Source organism: Seriola lalandi, unplaced genomic scaffold, assembly GCF_002814215.2.
Source record: "Seriola lalandi dorsalis isolate HSWRI2012SDOR001 ecotype SW California unplaced genomic scaffold, Sedor1 jcf7180002054861, whole genome shotgun sequence".
Taxonomy (NCBI): domain Eukaryota; kingdom Metazoa; phylum Chordata; class Actinopteri; order Carangiformes; family Carangidae; genus Seriola; species Seriola lalandi.
Genome location: NW_019525414.1, coordinates 5,147,721 through 5,170,620, shown reverse-complemented (window position 1 = coordinate 5,170,620; position 22,900 = coordinate 5,147,721). Strand labels below are relative to the sequence as shown.

The window sequence follows — 22,900 nt, the reverse complement described above, 5'->3', positions numbered from 1 at the left end:
ATGTATGCACGTGCACACACACTTGCAGATGAACATAGTACACTCTCTCTCTCTCTCTCTCTCTCTCTCTCTCTCTCTCTCTCTCACACACACACACACACACACACACACACACACACACACACACACACAAACACACACGCACACACACCCATACACTTCATAGATATGTATAACACCCTCCCTCCACTCCTGGCTGCACGCTCCACCCTCAGTCCTAGAGGACAGGCTGGTTGACCCAGGAGGAGGGGATAGTGGGGGAGGGAGGTGGGGGGAGAGGTAAGAGCAGACGAAGCTCAAATTCATTTCTGCTGGTGGTGCTGGGGGCACAGCACATTGCAAGAGCCTAACGTGACGCAGAAGGAGCCGGGACACACATGGCTATCAAATGGATAACTCTGACATACACTTTCTGAACTACAACACAGCAAGGACAATACAGTCAGCAGACACACAGAGGACTTACACAGACCTCGCACAACTTCTTTGACACATTGACCAAAAGAGGAAAACAAAAGGTACCTGGCTTTGATGAGGACTCATTGATTTTTTTTTTTTCCTGCCTAATTCATTCAGGAGCCAGCTCATATCACACTGAGCGCAGGGACTTGGAGTCACAGCGCTGAAGATGTGAATATTTGGGGTAAAAATCTTCACAGCTTCTTGTCACACAGCTGCACAACTGAACTGGATCATATGTGAGTAAGTGCCTTTTATTTACTCCGTGCTGATTGTATAATAGGATGACAAATACTGATTGTGATATTTACACGGTGACTAATACAAATACTTCTAACTGAGATTCTCCTCTAATCCCTGAAAACACTTTGCCTGGGGGTCTGTGGAAACTCAGACCTGTTCACATTGTCTGTCAATGCATGTGTTTAGTGACCGATCTAGGTCATCTCTCTGTGCATCTCCAATATCTCATGTTCTCATGACACACAAATATGCCACTCGCATTCTGTATTTAGCAATTTATTAGTTATTATGCCTTTCTTTAAAAAAAAATTAATTCTTTGTAATTAATGAGTCATCATCATTATCATTGATTTTAATTTATAATTTAATTATGATTTAATTCAATTATAATGATAACTTTTATGACTTTTATAACAATAATATATTTTGTAATATAATTCAAAGATAACAGTGGGTTGTCAAAAAGAAACATCAAAAAACAAAACTTTTATTTTATTTCAATTAAAAGATAATCTGTGTCATTTAATCATTAATAATGGGGGGGGGGGCAAATCCGATTTAAAAATGGTAAACCTATTTTGGATAGTGTAACTATGACTGTAAGTAAATTAATGTGCTGACTATGAATTGAATATATAAATGCAAACGTCACATTTACATTATATACCATCTTTACATACAAATATATCATCATCTGTGTAGTTTCAGTGATTCAGTTGATTTTCCAAGTGAAATACATAAAGTCTTAGATGAAGTAAAAATAGTTACAGTATGGCTGTCAGTCCTGATTTGAACATATGTAATATATGTTAACACATACAGTGTGTTGCGCTGAGCTTGATTGGAAATAATTTATGGCAGACCCTAACTGAAAATGCATCCTCTAAGTTTTTCCGTGGATTAAAAAAAGCTCGAGGGAGCAGTCCGTTTGTTAACGTGAGCTGCTCCAGCATGTAATGTTAATGGACAGTGTTGGTGACAGCTCTTAATGCTTTTCCCGAGACGGGAGCGAAACACACCAAGACATAAGGATACGCGTGAGAAAGCTTACCATGCACTGAAAACAAGGTGAGCGCAGACAGGGGCACACAGTTTATGCTCACCTTCGGGTGCTTTTCTTTTATGTGCATGTGTGTGTTTGTGTGTCTGTGTCTTGGTGCATGTGTGTGTGTGTGTGTGTGTGTGTGTGTGTGTGTGTGTGTGTGTGTGTGTGTGTGTGTGTGTGTGTGTGTGTCCTGCCCGTATTTTAAAAAGCAAATCAAAGGTCTTTAGATTAAAAAGAAGTTTTGTGGTCCCAGAGCGGTTGTGTGTTTGTGGTACACACAAGTCTGGATCGTCAGAGTCCACTGATTTATTGCCTGACATTTAAAAGATTTGTATGGCATAACAACTCATTATTCAATATATAGCATATTGGAAATAAGAAAGTGTTGCTTAAAAGTGAAGCAGTGGTCGTGGAAAAATCACAGAAATGTATCTCTCAGCAGTTTGTCCTGTCAGTTTCTGCTGTGGAATAATAGTTAAATAGAGGTGGACAGTTGAATCAACAAATCACCGTTTGGCAGAATCATCTTTTTTGTGATTGAGAGCACAAAGCTGTCTGTATCAACCAAAGTGCTTTAAAGTGCTTTTTCCATTAATCATAAGCTTTCCTTCTTTTTGTGTGTGTGGGTGTTTGGCACAATCTATAATATGCTCAAAATGACTTCCTTGATTGTAGCAACCATCAGGAAAAATCATCATCATCATCATCATCATCATTACTATTATTTTCATGGTCAATTTAATCCGGTCTCTAACAGGGAATCATTTCATCTTGTTCATTTCATCATGTGGCACAGATCTGACCATATCAGCTACAAACTTCCAGGCCTGTTTAAGCTGGTGTGGTAACACTGTGGCCCAGTTTCCAATATTCAAGGGGAATACTCTGAATATTATATCAGTTGTGTGACGTGAAGAAGGCCCTGTTTTGTTTAGGGCACATGCTTGTTGGCAGTGTGCTGGTTAATGATACATAACAAGAAAAACAGTGGTCTCAGGAACGGGCTTTATCAGTGCTGATAAGAGGACTTGGACCTTCTTCCACACCAGACCCAGTGAGTTCTGTCCACTGGCTGATGTATTATGGATAGATAGATAGATAGATAGATAGATAGATAGATAGATAGATAGATAGATAGATAGATAGATAGATAGATAGATACTTTATTTATCCCCTTAGGGAAATAAACTAGCGATATTTGTGAATTCAAAATTCAATGAGTCGCGGAGATGTGGGGCAAGTAATGACTGTATGAGTATGTGCAATGAGGTGTGGTCCCACATGATTAACATTTAATGGGTTGTTTGGGCAAGACAGTAAAAAGAACAAAGTGTTTAGTTTTATTGCCCACATGGGCTCCAGTCTGTGGCGAAGAAGCTGAGTGACACACACTGAAAGAGAGGAATAAATCACGCTGTGAATCTGATTTTTAATGAGTACGGCAGGATGGTGCCTCCACAAATTGAAATGCATAAATATATATGAAGTATCCACCTGTCACTGAGCTGACTCATTCAGAGGGTGAATTTATACCGCATGCGAGAGCGCCAATGGGGATCTAATTTACTGATATGTGGGCCTTAAAGAGGAGAGTGTGGTCATAGCTGCTTTATCATGCAGATGAATTGCAGCACATCCCAGCATGTACCACCACATGACTCACCCAAACCTTTACTGTGTGAGAATCTATCGATTGGTATGCATATCAAGTGTCTTGCCATGGAGAGAAAAGCAGTGCAGAATACCAACGCCTTAGTAAATCACATGGTGTGGATCTAGTGTTTGATTCCTATATTTATTTTCATTCATCTTAGATTCAACTGGGCCAGACCATTTTAATCCTGTTTCCTGCTGCCAAGGTCTATTAATGAGGCTGCTTATCCAAATCTAAATAAATGATAAGCATATCAGAAACTGTTTGCCGTGCGGTTTTGATCCTTAATGACAGGGGGTGGAGGATTGGTAAGGATAGACGGAGAGAGGAGGAGTGGGTGGATGAATGTGAAGATTTAGAGATAATAGCAGGTGGGGGATAAAAAATAGATAAGAGGAAGAAGAGCACATGAGAGGGAGTAATTAGCAACAGGTTGTCTGAGTGTACACAGGGCTGCTAATGAGGACAGAGAGGTCCTCATTCATCAGCCTGGGTCAAACCTGGTCAAAGGGAACTAATCACTGACACACACGGGCACATGCAGGACAGACACGGAGGTGACGGGTCATTCATTATGTTTGGATTATTGTACCGAGTGCATAATCACCTGTTTTGTCTGTTACTGCTGCCACCACCATTTCACGTTAATGACTGATCCACATTAAATATGCCAGCTGGGTTTATTCACTGTGGGTGTCTTAACATGCAAATATGATCCTCTGTGCATGAAAAGTGAGAGAAATTTGTTTCCCTGCCGCACAAGAGATGGGAAGACAGAGCTATGGATGGATAATGTTTTTACTCCAGAACACAGGACAGGACAAGCTCAGTGTCCATGTTATGTATTGTTTTTAACTTTATTGTGAGAGTTGTTTCTTATTTGACCATGAGAAAAAACTTACCTTAAAGGACCAGAGCAAAGGTTCTGCATGTTTCCGCCCGTTTATTACAACTCACCTTTTTTCAATCATTTCGTCTACTATTCATTTCCACCAAATGTTAAACTCCATTAGCAAACTCTAGAAACTGAGTTATGTAAAACATTCACAACACACCCTTTTTTGTTGTTGCCCAGACCAACATTTTAGTTCAAAATAGTTTAGTTCAGCTCAATCTATCCACAACATTCTCCAGCTGATGGACAAGTCTCTGAGTCCCATTCACAGAGTTTGTGATCACATCACAACCACATTACACGCTAAACCTGGATTACTTGACACATGACAAAATTGCACATGACGTAGCTTGTCAAAGTTAATGATCAAAACATGACGAGCTAAGAGGACTGACATGTTGAAAGACGTGAACGGCTGGAAGCTATGATGTTTTCTAGCACACTTTAACTACCTGTTTCTGTCATCCCTGAGGCTCTGTAGCCCTGAGTGTGGGGAAAACCGTGCAGGATGTAGAGGACATGGAAATGGATGGTTGCACACCAGTTTGCCTCTGGAGAGGAAAGCAAGGGAGGGATCGAGTCCATCATTAATCAGGGTGAAAGCTTTAAAGTAAAGACAGGAGGCAACATACTGCACTAACTACTAAAAGCAGTCTCACAGTCCATCCAGCACAGAGACGGAATAATTTGTGCTTTACATTAAGTCGATCAGACAGATGGGAGCTGTGCTGTGCTTGTGTTATTAAGGAGAGAGCACAGCAGAATACATTTTCAGACACAGGGTACATAAATGGATAAATTAAACCGCATTCAGCACCGTTCTGGAGACAACATTTACCTTCTGTATGTACCTTCACTTTAAGGAATTTCCTCTGAGGTCAGGAAGCGTCATTGCCAGAAGTTTTACACTATCCGTGGGTCTCCTGTAGTCGAGCCATTGAGCAATTTGAAGACAATCCATCTTGATTTCTTGGATGCACAAACCATGCAAATGAGACATGAGCATATTTGGAAAAAATACTTTGTGTCCTTCAGGAATTCAGGGAAACAGGGGCTAATTCAGAGCAAGACTCAGAGATGGCAAGAACAGTCCTTTGTATATCTGTTCAGGAGGAAATGCCTCACACACTTCCCCGTATACTATGAGCAACAGATAAGTCTTGACACCATTACAGAAGCTTCTTCCTACCAATCATTAATCCTCTTATTACATTTTACTGAATACAATTTGGGAACATTACTGTAATACTGTGGATTAATTTCTGAAGCTACACCGGTATTATAGCACATCCCTAAGTCATTATGTTTTATGTGCACAGAGGCACTGGCTACTTGAAAAGGGGATTTTACATCAGAAATTAGTCACATGGGCAAATATACATAATGAGATTATATAGTGGGTATAAAGGGCCGCGCAGCACAAAGAATCCTCTCATGAATTGTGCTGTAATTACAGAGAGGGGCACAGGGCTCCTCAGGTCTCGACAAAGAGAGGCCAGAAGATTCCTTGGTGGAAAAAGACCCCGTTGTCTAAACCCCTAATTAAAAAAACATGAAAAAGAAAAAATAGTAAACAGATAATAAAAATGAATATTATTAGCTTTGATCCAAAGACCTTCGGACAGGGCCGAATATTTGAGCAGAATTCTAAAAACTCACGTAACCAATGCAGACATAGAGGAGGAAAAAAAAAATAAAGGTTTGATTTGGTTTAGCCATTTAAGGCAGTGTTGTGGTCGCCTGGTGTGGCAGCAGGGATTCACTCAGACAAAAAAAAAAAAAAAAAGAGTATTTGACTGACCTCACAGCAATGGTTGTGCTCAGAATCTCTTCCTTTCATCCACTGCTATACCTTCATGTTGGGTGCAGCGGTCCAGCTGGCCTGGCTTGTCATGCATTCATCTGAATACATTCCTCTGGCAAAGCCAGCATGTAACGCCTGACAATGTGTTCAGCTGTGTTATCTCACACGCCCAGCAGTGAGTGCGTTATTATTCGCCAAATTGACCATTAGGTCTCAACAGTGTAGTGAGAACAACCTTATAATGTCTTGTTAGTCACACTCAATCGCACAATACTATCACTATGGTTTTCCTCCTATTCTTAGACGTGGAAAATTTCTAAGGACCCATTCATTGTGTGCCTAACCACTCCTTTCACATTAGTCAAAATAATGTGTAGTATGGTGTCAGTCACCACACACTCTAACTCTAACTAACAGCATATAGGCCTCTTTAGAGCTATAGTAGGCCAACTCCTTTCTCTATATCTTTTCATCCTCTTTCCACAGCTCTTTTACCTTTTCTCGCTGTTTTTATTTCTTATGCGGCCTTTTCTCCGCACCGCCTTCATTTCTGCTCCTTCATCTTCCTCCATTTTTCCTCCCAGACTTTCTTCTCCGTGCAGTTTATTTGACCAAGTCGGCCTCCAGCATCCCACGACTCTGCTTCTTAAACTGTCATCTTATTCCTATCAACTTTCTGTTCGTTTGAGCCATTTATTTATAAGCAAAGAAAAATAAACGTAAAATTTATTGAGATCAACAGAGAGTGTGGCTGGGAGAAAAGAAAAGAAAAAGAATGCCTGGATGCATGAGAGAAAGATGAAGGAGGGGGAGGAACAAAAACAGGGGGAAAACTGGAATGTATGGGGGTAAGCCTGGGATGAGAGCGATTATGAGAGCGGAGGTGAAGGAATAAGAGTGGTGGGATAGGGAGGGAAAGCTGTCAAATCAACCTTGAGAAAATATGGCAAAGAAAATAAACCACGCCAGGCTTGCGTCAAACACAACTGGAAGCACTGAGAGATGGACAAACACACACTGAAGACTTAATAAAAAATTGGAGACAGCACCGAAAACAGAACAACATTCACATGATGATTGCTACAGTATCTGGCTTTCATTACTTTCAGTCAAATTTCAAAAAATTGCATAAAAGAAGCTATTTATAATATACAATGTGAAACATGTAGCATCATCATGGATCTTAAATAAAAGACCTGAGTGTTTTGGTTTGTATTCTCAGCGGTGAGATAAGGAAAACGCTAAGTAACAAATTACTCAGCTGACGAATGTGAGGGCAACTGGAGGAGATTTAATAAACGGATACTGATATTGTGATAATTCAGAACAAGTAAATTGTTTGTTGATAAATCTGTACTTGGTAGAATCCGAGCACAGACAGTCTTATGACCCTGCACCAGTGATCATTTTGCGTAGGGCATCATCTAAACAAATCACAAACAACAACATATTACAGTGGCTTTCCCATATTAACACTTTGTTTTTCTTTCAGGAATGGAAAGCATCAGTGTGGAAACGGACTGGGACGGGTTAGCCCTCTCCTCTCTGGTCGCCACCGGAAGCAACAACTTCTCTTCCTCGTCCTTGTTTGTCTCGGAGCTGAACTCGTTCAACACTTCTCACAGCGGGGGATCCTTCTTTGGGATCTTCCCTGAGAACGGCTCCGCCACCACTCCTCACACCCTGCCCCAGCCCAGGGCCAGGGACCTGAGCCTGGCCAGGGCAGAGATTGCGGTGCTCGGGCTGGTGCTGGCTCTGACCACCCTGGGGAACAGCTTTGTGTTGTGGGTGCTGCTGAGGAGGAGGAAGCACAATGCGCCCATGCATGTGTTCATGGTCAACCTGTGTGTGGCTGATCTGGTGGTGGCCCTCTTTCAGGTCAGTTCACAAGTTTCTTTAAAGCATTAATGCAACATGAAGAATAGTGGTTCAAACATTTCAATCACCTTCACTTTTATCTAAATATCTTCTTCTTTTTTTCCAAATCTGTGTGTTCAGGTTCTTCCTCAGCTAATATGGGACATAACGGAGAGGTTTCAGGGGCCCGACTTGCTCTGCCGGTCCATCAAGTACTTGCAGATTGTGGGCATGTTTGCGTCCTCCTACATGATAGTTGCCATGACAGTGGACCGGCACCATGCCATCTGCTGCCCGTTGCAGGCCTACCGTGGGGGAGCAGTGTCCCGCTGGAACACCCCTGTCATGGTGGCCTGGGCCCTGGCACTAATCCTCAGCATACCGCAGGTAAGGAGGGGTGAACACATGGGGAAACAAAACCTGTCTCTCTCACACACACACACACACACGCACACACACACAAACAAAAAAAACACATGGTGAAATAGGAAATGGGAGCTCAGTGGGCGTTCACACCCGGGTTGCTACAGTAAAACTCAAGATGTTGTCTATTTTTAGCTCTATGAGGTCACTAAAGTTCAGCTAATGGAAGAGAAAACTGACAGTCATGTCTGTGAGTGTGCTGACCCCCCCCCCCCCCCCCCCCCCTTTTGTTCGGTCTGTCAGGTGTTCATCTTCTCCCGCTCAGAAGTGGCTCCTGGAGAGTTCGAGTGCTGGGGTCACTTTGCTGAGCCGTGGGGGCTGAAGGCCTACGTCACCTGGATGACTGTGGCTGTCTTCCTCTTGCCCGCGCTCATCATAACCATCTGTCAGGTAATTCTGGTTGTACTAGACTCTCCATCTCTGCACCATCCACAAAGACCATTGACTAGGATTACATACTGCTGATAACATTATCCAATAATGAAGCGTGTGGCATGAATGAAATGCTGTTTTGTTTTTATGGAGGGTGCATTTGGCAGGCATTGTTCGATAACCCATGGGGGACTGTGGTCGGTGTTATGTAGCATCCCATGGTGGATAGGCATTCTGGGCCGCCTCCCATCAGCCCTGCTGCTCTATTTAGGGAAAGATATTTCCAGGGTCCAGCTATTTCCCCTAATTAACGCAGCACTTGGAAGACCACTGCTGAGACGGGTGTTCAGAAAATCTGCCCACTCTGAGAACCTCCTGCCAGGAAGTGGAATGTACCAGATCTCTGCCAAACATAGAATCCTTGACCCTTTTTCATTGTCGCATTTCAAATGGAGAGGGTTGCAACTTTAGACACTTTTTCAGAGGTATGTTGTGAAATCTGCAGACGGAAATAATTTAGAAAGCTTCAACTGACTCAAGTGGAGGAGAGGAGAGAGGAGAGTGCAGTGGCTAATCAAATTGTACTGTATTAAAAGCTGTTCTTAAAGGTAAAAGGTGGCAGAAGAACAATGGTTGGCAGTAACAATCCTTAAATTCAGTAAAAATAGCTACGAGTATGAATCGCCTACTATTACTTGATTTCAAATTATTGTTTAAATTGCTCTGGAGACCATGAAGAATTATTTTGCCGCAGTAAAATTTTACAGAGTGGAGGAATAGTTGTATTTGATATTGTTGCATAAAAAAGTCTGACATTGATTTATGGCCCTTGGTGAAGGCCAGCACACTCTCTTTCATATCAGATTTCCTGTCACTGCTAGAGATGCAAAAAAGATTCTGCAAGAGCAAAGACAAGCCTCTGAATCTGGCACGTGCCAGTCATGAAAATGAATCCTCGGGTCTCCGTCTTTGAATGATGCCTTGTTTCACCCATATTTACCTCTGCTAATTCGTGATGATATTCTTGTTCTGCAGATAAGAATCTTCCGAGAGATTCACAATAACATCTACCTGAAGTCAGAGAGGGTGGTGATGGCTGAGCTGAAGAAGAATGAAATCTTCTTCCGCTTCCACAGCTTTAAGAAGGAGGATGAGCGGGCCAGGGAGAGGGGGAGACGGGCGTCCGGAGGTGGGGGCAGGGAGGCGAAAGGAGTACAGCACTTAAAGGCCACGAGTAATGGCCCTCACAATAACATTCACAATAGCCAAGTGGGAGAGTGTTACGACTATGTACCATCATCTGCTATTCAGTATAACAGTTGCCGTGGTGAACATGTGACAACAACAACAACAACAACAACAGCAGCAGTATCGCCGACGCAGCAGCAAACAGTGAACTGCTCCGATTGCCAGGAGTCCTACACGTCCTACGAGCTGAGCACAGGCTCACCCCGCTGCTCCCTGGACTACGCCCCCCCCCACCCTCCTGCTGCTCCCCCTCCAAGCATCACTAAAGCCATGTCCAAAACAGTGAGAATGACTCTGGTGATTGTGCTGGTCTACACTATCTGCTGGTCACCGTTCTTCATCGTCCAGCTGTGGGCAGCCTGGGACCCCAACCCCCCAGACCAAGGTTGGTCACAAACATGCTTTATGGGTGTCGTTTATCCATGTCACCAGCCTGATTTCAAAGAGTTTTGGTCCCATCATTGCTACATTCCCAATGCATGTAATTCACCCTCAAAAAACAAAACAACAAAAACAGAGATCTGCGTTATAACCACTCCAAATGAATCATTTAAGTTGTTTTTCTCAGATGGATTGATCCTCTTTAGCCCAGTTTATCCATTTAATTGCTCTAAATGTGCAAACCTTATCTGCTTTGCCCTGTAGGCAGCCACAAACAAAAGCTAAATGGCTGGGTCTGGTTTATAACAACAACCTCTGATCAGTGCTGTTGTCCATCTCAGTGAGTCTAAATACATTCATTATTCTACAAGGACAAGCTCCAGCTCAGATGTGGAAACAGTGAGTGAACAAAAATATTGTTTGTTTTAACTCACACTTCGGAACCCCCCCCCCCCCCGAATTCCTCCTATCCGGCCTGACCTCAGCACATTTTGGGACAGAAACAGCGTCTGATGATGTCTTCACTGGCAGCCAGAGATTAAGCTAGCAAGGCTAGTGTGGCCATAATTTGTGGCCGATAGTATGGACTGTGTGGGTGTCCTCTGATCTGAAGCTAAAGGCAAACACTCCAGGCTAGTAAATAACCTGTTTACATCCCCTGCTGATTTTGTAATGTGGCCAGATGTTGACATTTCATCAACAATGATCCGTGCCAGCAGCTTGCACACACAATCAAGATCACAAACAGACACACACAGAGAAAGGCACGTAAGCTTGCACACACACACACACACACACACACACACACACACACAAACACACACACACACACACACACACAATTGATTATTATCAGCTTTCTGTTCTAAAAGCAGTTTGTCCCCATTGTCCTCAACTGGCCACAGTGAAATAAGCATATTTTAGTTATTACATAAAAGACTCATTATAGCTGCAAGAAGAAAAACAGAAAAAGGAAGTATGTAGGATTTTGTTCCTCTGGGATATTTACAGTCCTGTTGCCATTTCTGGAGGAGAAAAAAGAAGAACAATAATCCTGAATGGTTTATATTCAAACTGAATAGCTGTTGTACATATTTATGTCTGTTTCATAAGACAGAGGAGAACAATGTTGTGTATAATGTGATCATCTGTCCACAGTTGGAAGAACGTTCACCTCTAGTTTGCAAACTGAACATTTCTATGTCTGTATACATACTTCTTCCTGCATTTCCACATGTTTATGCACTCCTCTTCTCATGTCTGTGCGTGTACATGTGTGTGTGTGTGTGTGTGTGTGTCCTCTGCAGGAGTGGCCTTCACTATCCTGATGCTGCTTGCCAGTCTGAACTCGTGCACCAACCCGTGGATCTACACGGCTTTCTCCAGCAGCGTGTCCACAGAGCTGCAGAACCTTCTGAGCTGCTGGTCGCGACCCGGCCGCCGGGGCTCCCTGCCCGACGACTCCACCACCACACACACCTCCACCACCAAGGACGGCCTGTACTGACAGAGGGCGATGAGACAGAAACAGACATGCCAGAAACAGAGACGTGACATGTTTGAAAAGACATGCATGGGCGCACATGTGGCCGTTCCACACCGCTCCGCCTGCGCCAACACCACCTCCAGCACCACCTCCAGCACCACAGCCTGAGAACGGAGAGTGCTGACCTCCACCAGATGTTTCCAACAACAGAGGACGGCTGTACTGTCAACAGGACCTCTATCTGTAATCACCTGTCCTCTACACCCTCGCAGTGAGAAAGGGTGTCATTGAAGGTGTCAACAGCATTTTATGAGGGCACTGTGGAATATACAGTGACAGCATCTGCAGTACAAACTGTCCTTGAGAGTAAAGCGATTTCCACCTCTGTAGCTGTTGAGAAAAACCCTGTGCAATGATTCAAACAGGAAAAACTCTTGCCCTGTGCAGACAGAGCACAGCAGCAAGAATGCAATGGGTGGATCACTGTATTGATGGCCTTACAGCACACCTAATGTACAAAGCAGCAGACGGAGCTGTGGGTGTAGAGGAAACAAAGCAGCGGGCTAAGGGAAAGAGAGAGAGACACACATACTGACAGCGAGACAGAGCAAGACTGCTGTTGGACTGAGAACAGACAGGGGATGACATGGATGTTACAGCTGCAGGAGTGGTCCTGAGAAGGCTGTAGTTGAAATCTAATAATGTGAACAAACTTTGTTAAATCAAAGAGAAGTGGATTACAGACGGATGCTTGAGGCTGAATTCATATTAGCTCAGGAGGATTCAGGTTCCGAAGAACAATAGTGATTTGTTAGCAGGGCGGATGGAGATTCACTCAGTAGAGTCAAGACACCGCCCAACGAGGACCTTGAGTACTGTGGATTTATGCAGACAGAAACACACACACACGCACATGCACGCACACGTACACACACACACACACACACACACACACACACACACAAACTTACAAACTGAAGTTAGAAGGTTAGGCCTCGGACAATCCAGGTTTCCACATCCATCCGGGACACAATTATGTGCTTGTATTTCATACAGCATAATATGAGGTACAAAAAAAAAAAAAAAGACCTTCCTCTCAAACTCTCTGAAAGTATGACAAAAGAACATTGACATTATGCAGAAGAGGCAGCACGGAAACAAACAAGAGACTTTCAACAGCATTCCATGTACAGTGATGAACAATGTAAAGTATATTTATTGAAAATGTAAGGCACATTAGATATTATCACATTTTGTGTAAGATAAATATTGAATGTAAATCATACAATTGTAATGGTCCGACAAGTGTAGTAGAAAACAAAGATGTCAAACCAAAGAGTTGTTTAAAGCTGGACTGTTGAATCTTTTCAGGTCTTCATAGTAGAGATGTCACAAAGCTTCAATAGATAAAACACTATCAAGTGTAAACAGAGACTACTGCATATCATTTAGACTGCATGCCAGCGTAAGTAAAACTTCACATCACCAGTGAAAATACTCCCTGTCAAAACCAAGTGCCTGTAATGTCAGTAGACGTTTTTAGAGGGGCCCCCCTCACTGGATTAATCTTCGAATGATGTCAGCCATGTTATTCTTAGAGTAACCACCAGAGCAGGGATCACTGAATCTATCACACCATGAGCCATGTGTTCTTTTATCTTTTTATTTATTGTTGGATAAATGAAAATATACGTATACTGAATATATCCTTTGTTCATGTACAGTTTTATATCACATCTTTTCCACATAAAGAGTAATGTATTATGCCCCTTAACTGCATGACAGATAAAATAGTATTGTATATATAATTATATATATAGATATATAAAAGTATTAATATGTAATAATTCTGTCTATATAAAATGAGATTAGAAAATGACTGTATATGGTCAAACTATCCATTTCAGATGAGATGTTCCTGAAAATAATGGTGTGTTTTTTAAATGCTCTTTTGAGCCAGTTTAGCACATTCTTTTTTCATGAGAGAGCAGTGTTATGTGAGTCTGCAGGCCAATGCTGGGATGCTTTCAAGGTGTCTCAGGAGCACTTGTCTGGGTTGAAGGAGAAGCCTCACCTTTTCCTCTGTGCGGCCAGGGTGTTTGGGCTTTCAAGCACGCCACTGTGCATTTGCTCCCCAGGCACAAGCCTCCACTTTGATTCTCTGCCAAATGAAAGACTAAAGAAACAACATCCCATGTCTCACTTTGTTATATCAGGAAATAGATGAACTTCTCCCAAATCCTGCGGGTGTTCATGAATTTTGTTCTTCCTATCAGGAAGCTGAGAGGTCAGAGGATGATTCTTCTCCGCTGAAGGGGCCAGACTTCAGATCCATCCAGCCTCTCAGATTTATGGGAGAGGCCAAGCACACTTTGCTGTGCATTATACTGCCTGTACAGCCATTAGTGAGCATTACAACAACTAAATAATGGATGTATTCTATTAAGTGAAGAATTTTATGGCACAAACACGTCTAAATAGGCACTAAAATTAGACCCATCACCGCACAGAATTCTTCTGTGAGTCTGTCTTGTTTCTTGAAGATGGAAAACCTGACAGTATCACCCCAACCAACATCACCCCCCCCGTCAGAGCATGTGATAGATGGTCTATAGGGTAGGTCGCTGGCTTTTGTAATCCTGCGGTGTGTGTGTGTGTGTGTGTGTGTGTGTGTGTGTGGGTGTCTGTCAGTGTGGGTGTGTTTATGCGGAATGTTCTGATGTTCCTGGTTTCCATACTGAAGCGGGGTTGATGTCTAAACTCAAGGTCACGTCTTCATTACAGTGGGGCAGCGCTTCCTGCCAGGCCTGCGGCTGCGATGGGGTATAAGGGAAATAAATGACCCAGCTGTGTGACTGTCATAAGGGCAGGGAAATAGGTGAACTTCTCCCTTAAAATCAATTTAGGGTCAGCCAAGGACTACATCCAGTGGCTCTGAAGAATGACGGAGCCCCCCAGCCTTGACCAAAGTCGGTATAAATCAGACCTGGAGCCAGGAGCTTTACTACACTGAGCAATGTGTCTGCATTGCTTAACTCAAGACCCCTCCACAGACCTGATGACTGCCGAGGCTGCTACTAAGCTCATTCCAAGACACCGGGAGGCATATCTGGCCCTCACCGCCTTACACAATCAACTCCAGAGTCTATGTTAGCAGAGAGCACTGGAGCATCATACTTTATAATCAGAGGAAGCGAAAGAAATATGAGCCAGGCAATTTATCTTGCCTTTTCAAAACACAAAGTTCTTTTCTTTGTTTCACTTTTCTCTCTCTTCCACTTGACGATTTCTCACTCGATGGCAACAAAGGCAGAACTGCTGCTGTTTTCGGGCCAATTTTTGCCAAATATAGCTGCACTTTTATTTTTATTGGCTGCAATTATGATTCTGCTCAAAATCTCGCCTCATACTTTCGAGAAGATGCAGTATTTACTGGTTTAAAAGAGGTTATTACCCTGAGAGCCAGAGGATCGAGGGTTGGCTTTTTTATCGCCTTTCACCCACCTTGTTTTCATTACTCAAAGCGTGGTTGTGTTTACACCTCAACACGACCCTGTCATTTTTTTTCTCTTCGTAGTAAAAAACAGGCATGTGGACAGCGTCTGATAAAACCCATTTTATGGGAGCTCATTCAACATGCATTCACAGGATTCATGTGCAAAGAAACGGTTTGTTGTGATGCGTCTGCTCTTGTTTAACCTGCAATATTTCATGGCTCTGGGCCAGACGTGAGAGATATGCAAAAATGAAAAAATTTAAATGCGGAGAAGGAAATACATTTACCAAAAAGAGGAGAGAGAGAAAAGAGTAGTCTCCCCGTATATGGCTGCTTCTTGACTGGCAGCTGCATTAACAGGCACAGAGGATTAGAGGATGCCTAAAGAAGACAGGAAGAGGAGGATAAAAAAGTTTATTCACTCCAAACACAGTCACCCTATTGTGGTTTAAGCAGTTATACATATAGCAAGCCTCACTGTACATACACAGCCATGAAATAACCAGAACAATAACTGTTATTATAGTGTAAGGAAAGGGAAGCCAGCAGCATGAGCAGATACTGTCTGTCTTCTGATTATTGAACTTGCCCACAGTTTGTTGACCTTGTTCTGCTTTACAAATTGTATGAAGAACGAGTAGTAACAACAAAGTTTGTGGCAGAGACAGAAAGTGTGACTTCATGTGATAATCATTTGTGCGACGCCAGTTTCCACATTGCTGAATCTCACTAAGCCCATCCATGTCTGCCCCCGGAGTTGGTTTTTTACACACCTCTGTCAAAGCAGCTTTTCTCTGCCTCACAGCACGCACACACACACACACACACACACACACACACACACACAGACGCACACACACACAGATTCCTCTACAGTAACTCTTATTCCTCAGTAAAATGCTTTGTCTTACGTAATAAAGTGGTACCTCAAATACAAAGCTACTAGATGCTTTGCGTTGGTAAATCAAGATTAAAATCCTGTGTTGTGTAATTATTATAAAAATAAATGTGATTCAGATTTGTTTGTTTGCATGACCTAAATCATTCACCATTGAAAGAATAAACTATGACTTCCTCTGAGTGCATTCATTCTGCAACAACAACAATCTCAAAATATTTCACTCTACATCCGCAATTATCTGCATTGATGTTTCGGGTCGGAGTTATAAACTCTGAACTCCAGCACAAAGAGAAGGAAGAGTCTTGTGTCAGCATCGACTCAGTGGCCGTCGTTCACTGTTTGTTCTGTCCATTTATATCCCTGCATCCAGCCGTCCTCCACTTGCTACAGTCTAATAGGTGACTCCATGAGGGAGTGTCTGGACTCGCTCCAGCTCATGTCTTTTCTCCTTTCACAACATTGTGATGCGTCTATTATCTGCTTGCTATAGGTGACAGAAAACAAAAGCTGAGATGTGCTTACACCGCGAGAGAGAGAGAGACAGAGAATGTGTGTGTGTGTGTTGTGCTGACAAAGCTACAGAAAAGCAGACATATGAGAAACTTCTTGTGTGCTGTGTGTGTTTATGGGAGTGGATCAGGTTACTCATACACAAAGTTTACATTATCCTCATGTGAGTCAGTGAGGAGTTGCAGTTGTGCTGTAGATGAAAAAGCAGCACTGTGTGTGCTGTAGAGTGTGTGCAAACACTGATACAGGCCAGCTACAGAAATAGACATGCTAAGTTTAAATCCCTCTAACAAACTAGATCACATAAGCATGAGATTGCTCTAAGTACCTGCAAATGTGACAGAAATGAGCAAAGTGGATGTAAAACAGAACGACTGCTCAAAGTGCATTATGCAATGTGTTGCATTACATTAGCAACAGCTGATACTGAACCAGGAAAAAATCACATGCAATCTGTCCATGAGGTAATAGCTGGCCTCACTGTGGCTGCAACACACTTCACAAGCGGCACAGAGCTGCCACGGTGTGTTCAACTGGTGACACTGCACTTTAGCAAGTCAGAGGTAACACAAGCAGATCTCCTGTCAGCTGAATTAACACTGGATTATTGAATCAGCACCCACGACACGTTTAACGTTGGTGCATATTGAGACAAAACAGGACAGTAAATCAGCCGCTCTGTCCGAACACTTACTCTCATCTCGACTATCCGGGAATGCCAGTGGGACAGTGATGCCTCTCCTCTGCAGACAAAAATAGATCTCATGTCCACAGAGAGTTCATCCACAGCCTCCACACTGAACATGTTTACAGCAAAAACAGATTTCTGTTGTTGCTGTAAACATGTTAAGGTTTTATTCTTAACCACCATAAATCCAATTAAATAATCACTTGGTGAAAAACTTGAGAGGAAAAATAATTCTCAATAGTATTTTTCCTTAGGTAGACATGAATCTCCTTTTGTGGAAATTCTAGAAAACTGTTGATCAAATCAGATTTGCTCCTAAGAATATCTGTGTACCCATCATTCATCCCTCCAGCAATTAGTCTGTGAAGGCTAAATCTTGTTGGAACTGGTTATCGTTTGATCTAGATGAGGTCAGGGAACTATTGAATCATTTAGACTTTGACAATTTACCACTGGCAACCAAAAAAAGAAAAAACCTTCATAATAGACATGCGTTGCTATGGAATAAGAGACCATGAATCTTCCAGCCTGTCTTGGAGCAAAAGGAATTTATAGAAGTGGCAGCCGGTCTCTGGACCATCATAGGAACCAACACATCACACTGGAAGAAAAACAAGCCGTTTATTCGTTTCACTGGAAGAGACATATCCACCAGACCTGTTCAGGCCAGCCGAGTGCAGTCACATTACTGACATTTCATATGCAGGCTTGACCTTTCTCTGTTGGTGTTGACCACATCTGGACAAGTCTCACATGTATCCACACTGAAGGACAGAGGATCGTCTGGTCTGGATGTAGCATCATCTTTGAAGTAAGACTGAATACAGTACACCATCTATATTTGTTTTGTTTATTTTTGTGGTCCAGGTATATTTGTCTGATTTTACCAAAAACAATTACAAAATTTCTTCCACACTGACAGGACAAACTCGTGACAAAATTCATGTCTGTAAAGAGATACGACAGGTGGCACACAGACACAGTCTGAATAAAAACAATACAAAGACTGCTACTCCTGCTCCTCATCCAAAAGCTGATCAAGTGGCAAAATCCTGTTGGCTTGCCACAACGCTGGATGATGGACCGTTGATCGAGCTCCACCAGAATTCAGTCTTTAACGATCCAGTTGTTGAAAAAAGTGAATGTGGATCCGTTTATGCTTGGATGGTGCTCTTGGCGCTGAAAGCCATGTAATACACCAGGATACCGATGAGGGCAGCCACCACCTCAGTAGACACCCACGGGCCATTCCACGCACCCTGTCGTTAGAGATTAAAAAAAAAGATCAGCACTGTTTTACTGAGGAAGAGAAGTAAACAGATGACAACCAGCCACACATTCCAGTCTCACCTGGTTTTAGGATTACTCTGAGACTGAGAGCAACATGGGTGATTACTTATATTAGACCTGACATCACAAAGCACACAGCGATTTGAGTCATTTTTTTTTAAATATGATGCTATTCTTAAATGAGCATGTCCTTAATTTATCTCTGCTTTTCTTTCATACACTGTTAAGAAATACAAATATTTTCCCAGATGTCAGGAAAGACAAAAAAAACAAAAAAAAACAAACAGAACTGAACTAAATTTACAATTTTCTATTTCAGACATTTTGTATGATTAAAGCATACAAACTAACACCCCTGTGTCTCAAAGCTATAACTGAATTATGGATTTAGTTTATTGGCTCCATTGACAATGTTTTTTTTTTGTTACTGTGGCGACCCCAGCCTGCCCGTATCCCAGTAAAGTCCTCATGGCTGCTGCTTTAATGCCCCTGGTAACTCCAGGGTTATTTACACATCCAGCAGATACAGAGCAACATTAATATTCGTTTGGAGTTTTGTTTCTGGCCATGTGGTGAATTTACATAATATCTGATACTGACTCTCCCCCAACTCCTGAAGGAAATACCTGACTCTGAAGCTAAGTGCTCCACCAGGTTCACGAGCTAGTAACTAAATGTTTCTGTTTGCTGTTCAGTACTGGGTAAGTAGTGTTTTTAGAGCTTTTCACTGAAAACAGCAGCTTGGTGATGAGAGCCACAAGACTGAAGCAAACAATGAGCAGAAAGATGCTATAAAGCTCTGGAAAGCTGAGAGGAACTGCAGAGTCAGGTGATAATTCTCTGTGGTGACACCTTTCACACGTAGCAGTGATATTACTTAATATAAGAAAACTGATTATAGACGCTTTAATTCAAGGGTGTATAATGAGTTTGACAGGGCTACTGGCATCATTATTGTTCCTGCAATCACGTGTTCAACCTGAGGGTCTATAAGAGACTCACCCTGTGGTCAATATTGACGGAGAAGAGAGGCTGAATGGCGTTTACATCTTCATTATTTCTCTGGGCCTGGAACAAAGGAAATGCACACATTCAAATTAAACATCCTTTGCAAAACAAGTGGCGTTAACTGGCAGTAAACTGACATGAAACACGAACCTTGCGCAGGGCGCTGTAGGACTCCTCATCAAAGAATTTGACCTGATATGTTCCAGAGCTGGCCTGTTTGTGAGGAAGACTCCAGGACACCTGAGGGAAGAAGTCACATGTTGACCAATGGCTGAAATTTTTTAGCTGCTTGGGAACGGATTAACGTTGGGCAATGCTCAAAGTTAACAAGTTCGTACGAACTGTTGTCCGACCACATTGGAAGGCTAAAGTGATTAGAGCTGTCCTGAAGGGCCACGGTAGACTACTGCTGTCATTGTATTTGTTTGTACAGACAAAAAGTGACAGAAGTAGATGCATTAAGAAAATCCTGCTTACTCTCACACTTGGGCACACTGGCCCCGCACTATGTGAAGTGGTGGGCTTGTCAGACTGTCAATTCTGGAAAGTCAGATGCAGTACCCCTCCAAAATTCAGATGTTAAGACAGGCTTTTCAGTTGCTGTGTAATGATCAGACAAACACCTAACAACACCAGTGTTCATTAGCTAAAAATGACTCTCGTATCTCTAGAATTATAGTTTTTGTTTGCTTAGGTATTAAGCTGGAGGTTTTTAAGAGATCGTTCATTTATGGGTGGACAATAACCCTTAAGACTAATTGACAAGTTTTAAGTTAAATCAATTGTTGAATGAATTGTTTGTATAGCAGTTTTCCAAACAATACTTAGAAAGGGCTTCACAGAGCAATGGAACACCGAAAGAAAATTATAGCCTCACGGTTGTGTGCCTCCACCAACCACTCAAGCTGCTTGAAATACACAGGTCAAAGTGACCTTGACCTTTAACCTCTAAAATCTAATCAGTCCATCCTTGAGTCCAAATGGAAATTTGTACCAAATTTATTCCAAAGGCAGCAGGCCTCGACAGTGAAGGCTCTGTCACCTTCAATCTAGGAACACCCAAGAGACTCTTGCTAGAAGACCTCACACTGTGATCTGGCTCTTTGGGGTAAGGAGTTCAGAAATGTAATCTGGAATCAACAGGTAGCTAACAAAGGGCGGCCATGATGGGGGTGACTTAATCACGTTTCCTTGAATTAGTTAAAATCCTCACTTCCGCACTTTGGAACAAATGAAGACAAGAAAGAGAAGTTGTCTCAACCAAGAGCAAATGGAACAACAGTAATCCAAACACTATGAGACATGAGTGTGGATAACTTTCTTCAGGTCAGACTCAAATAGGTTCCTTGTGATTTTCTGACACAGAGACGCCAAGTTTATTATGGATTATTGTGGGAACCACTGTTTTCATTACTTAATTAGTTGTTATTATTAATATTGTTTTTTTTTAATCTCTCATTTTATGTCCCAACGTGGTTACTATATGTGAGGTGAGGTTTTTTTGTGTGTTTTAGTGTGAGCTCACCAAATCACATTGCTATCACCTACTGTATGTTGACATGGCATTAAAGCACTGAATCTCACTGAGGAAGATTGAAGGGTACTTTGACTGCTGGTGTCAGCAGGTGCTATCGGTACCTGCAGCTGTATGTCAGTATGTATGAACATGAGTACACTACTATACCTGGTACTTGCCAACATCCTGGCCTCTGGTCACAGGGAACTGTCTCCCATTGACATCAGCGTACAGAGTTACACTCTGGAGAGGACAGAAACGATCACCAGTGACTCACTTAATCGATAACATCAGTATATCATCATGGTGTCTCTTTTGAAGGGCTAGAAGTCGACAGTTACCTGTGCTCCGTTGGCACATGCCAGGCTGAGTTCAACGATGAAGACAGACTCGGAAGAGATGACGGCGTCAGACGTGGTGTAGGCCGACGGAGTGATCACTGGGTCTGTGCAGCTCTCTCCTGTCACCATAGAGAGCAGAGCTGAGGTTAGCTAAAACCCTGGACATCAATGCAACACACGTTTCACCAAGACATATTATTATTCCACCTAACTTAGAAGACACAGGGACGCGACTGAATGAATTAGCCTCTAGCTAAAGGTGGTTAGCAGTACAAGCTTTATTAAGGTTTCTAAGGTACATACCCGAGCAGGCGACCACCAGCAGAGCGAGGAAGGCGGCTATCCGGATCATCGTGGTGTCTGTGAGGCTGTCTGAGTCTCTGAGGTTTCCTTGTTGATGCTGGGCTCCGGCTCCTGGACCGTGTCGCTCCTTGCACAACGACCGACGAGAAGAAGTCCAGCTCAGCTCACCGCTGCCAAGCTACTGCGGCTGCGCTGGAATGACGTGGACTGTAGCGCCGCGAAGCACTCTGGGAAAGTACTCAGTCGACACGTCATCAGTATCTAAACAAAATTAAACTGTAGATAGCGGTGGAAGAAAGTTACAGACAACAGACAAACAATACCTCAGTGTAATATAACTAATATTAATAAATGTCCCGCATTAAAAATTCTACTTTATTAAGCTCTTAATTATTATTGCTGTTAATTTTATATATATATTTTTTGAATCTATCAGTTTCTCATCATTTTTTTATGTAGTGACGTTATTTTCTTGTATGTTTATTTTGTATGTCATAATTTTCTGATATTTCTACATACTTAGGTGCAGGCTTTAAATAAGCCCATTGGGGCTTCTGCCTCTCAATGCACAGTATGCTATTTGTTTTCTTTGTCATTTCCTGTGTATTTTAAATTGTGCAAAAATAAATAAAACTAAAAAACTACTTCAGAAAATATGCCAAAACAAATTGAGGGCCTGCTTAAAGTATAAAAAGTAGAAGTACTCATTTTGCAAAATGTCCCCAATCAGGTTCTGCTGGTTTTTGGTACATCTCTTTCCCTCCTAACCTGACTTCCCTAAGCCCCTCTCATATTCAAAATCTGGATCTGTAGCAGAAGTCTGTTCCACAACATGGAACCAGTATAAAAAAAATAGTAACTTCTGCCTGCATTATTCATTCGAAGCACTTTACATGAGCACACACTAGCCCTGGTATTATAATCATGCTGAGTATGGACCATAGTTATCTGAGAACACCAGTCTTGAGGAGCAATTTACT

The 22,900-nt window shown here is 42.4% G+C and overlaps 2 protein-coding genes across 3 annotated transcripts; one reads left to right on the top strand and one right to left on the bottom strand.

The window, feature by feature from the left end:
- The first annotated feature begins 280 nt into the window (after positions 1–280).
- LOC111670753 (vasopressin V2 receptor-like) lies at positions 281–16,385 on the top strand. 2 transcript variants are annotated; one of them, XM_023427621.2, is made up of 6 exons: positions 281–698; positions 7,593–7,978; positions 8,099–8,344; positions 8,624–8,770; positions 9,788–10,385; positions 11,689–16,385. In XM_023427621.2, exons 2-6 carry the CDS (start codon positions 7,595–7,597, stop codon positions 11,886–11,888), a joined length of 1,575 nt encoding a protein of 524 aa, XP_023283389.1. In that variant the 5' UTR covers positions 281–698; positions 7,593–7,594; the 3' UTR covers positions 11,889–16,385. The 2 variants fall into 2 exon arrangements, with proteins under 2 accessions (XP_023283389.1, XP_023283388.1); XM_023427620.2 differs by having other exon boundaries at positions 281–702.
- A 1,684-nt stretch (positions 16,386–18,069) lies between these two features.
- On the bottom strand, positions 18,070–22,101 carry ssr4 (signal sequence receptor, delta). Its single transcript, XM_023427536.2, has 6 exons — positions 21,921–22,101; positions 21,618–21,736; positions 21,445–21,519; positions 19,911–20,000; positions 19,755–19,820; positions 18,070–18,721 (listed from the first exon to the last, which is right to left on the bottom strand). Exons 1-6 carry the CDS (start codon positions 21,967–21,969, stop codon positions 18,617–18,619), a joined length of 504 nt encoding a protein of 167 aa, XP_023283304.1. The 5' UTR covers positions 21,970–22,101; the 3' UTR covers positions 18,070–18,616.
- Between the last annotated feature and the right edge of the window lie 799 nt (positions 22,102–22,900).

Bases quoted from the DNA above. Each gene is read 5' to 3' on its own strand.
- LOC111670753 (XM_023427621.2), top strand. From the start codon at position 7,595: ATGGAAAGCATCAGTGTGGAAACGGACTGGGACGGGTTAGCCCTCTCC. The intron at 7,979-8,098 runs GTCAGTTCACAA...CTGTGTGTTCAG, and splicing joins TGGTGGTGGCCCTCTTTCAG to GTTCTTCCTCAGCTAATATG. The intron at 8,771-9,787 runs GTAATTCTGGTT...CTTGTTCTGCAG, and splicing joins TCATCATAACCATCTGTCAG to ATAAGAATCTTCCGAGAGAT.
- ssr4 (XM_023427536.2), bottom strand. From the start codon at position 21,969: ATGATCCGGATAGCCGCCTTCCTCGCTCTGCTGGTGGTCGCCTGCTCG. The intron at 21,520-21,617 runs GTAACTGTCGAC...TGTCCTCTCCAG, and splicing joins CATGTGCCAACGGAGCACAG to AGTGTAACTCTGTACGCTGA. The intron at 18,722-19,754 runs GTGAGTCTCTTA...CTCTAACGACAG, and splicing joins CCGTCAATATTGACCACAGG to GGTGCGTGGAATGGCCCGTG.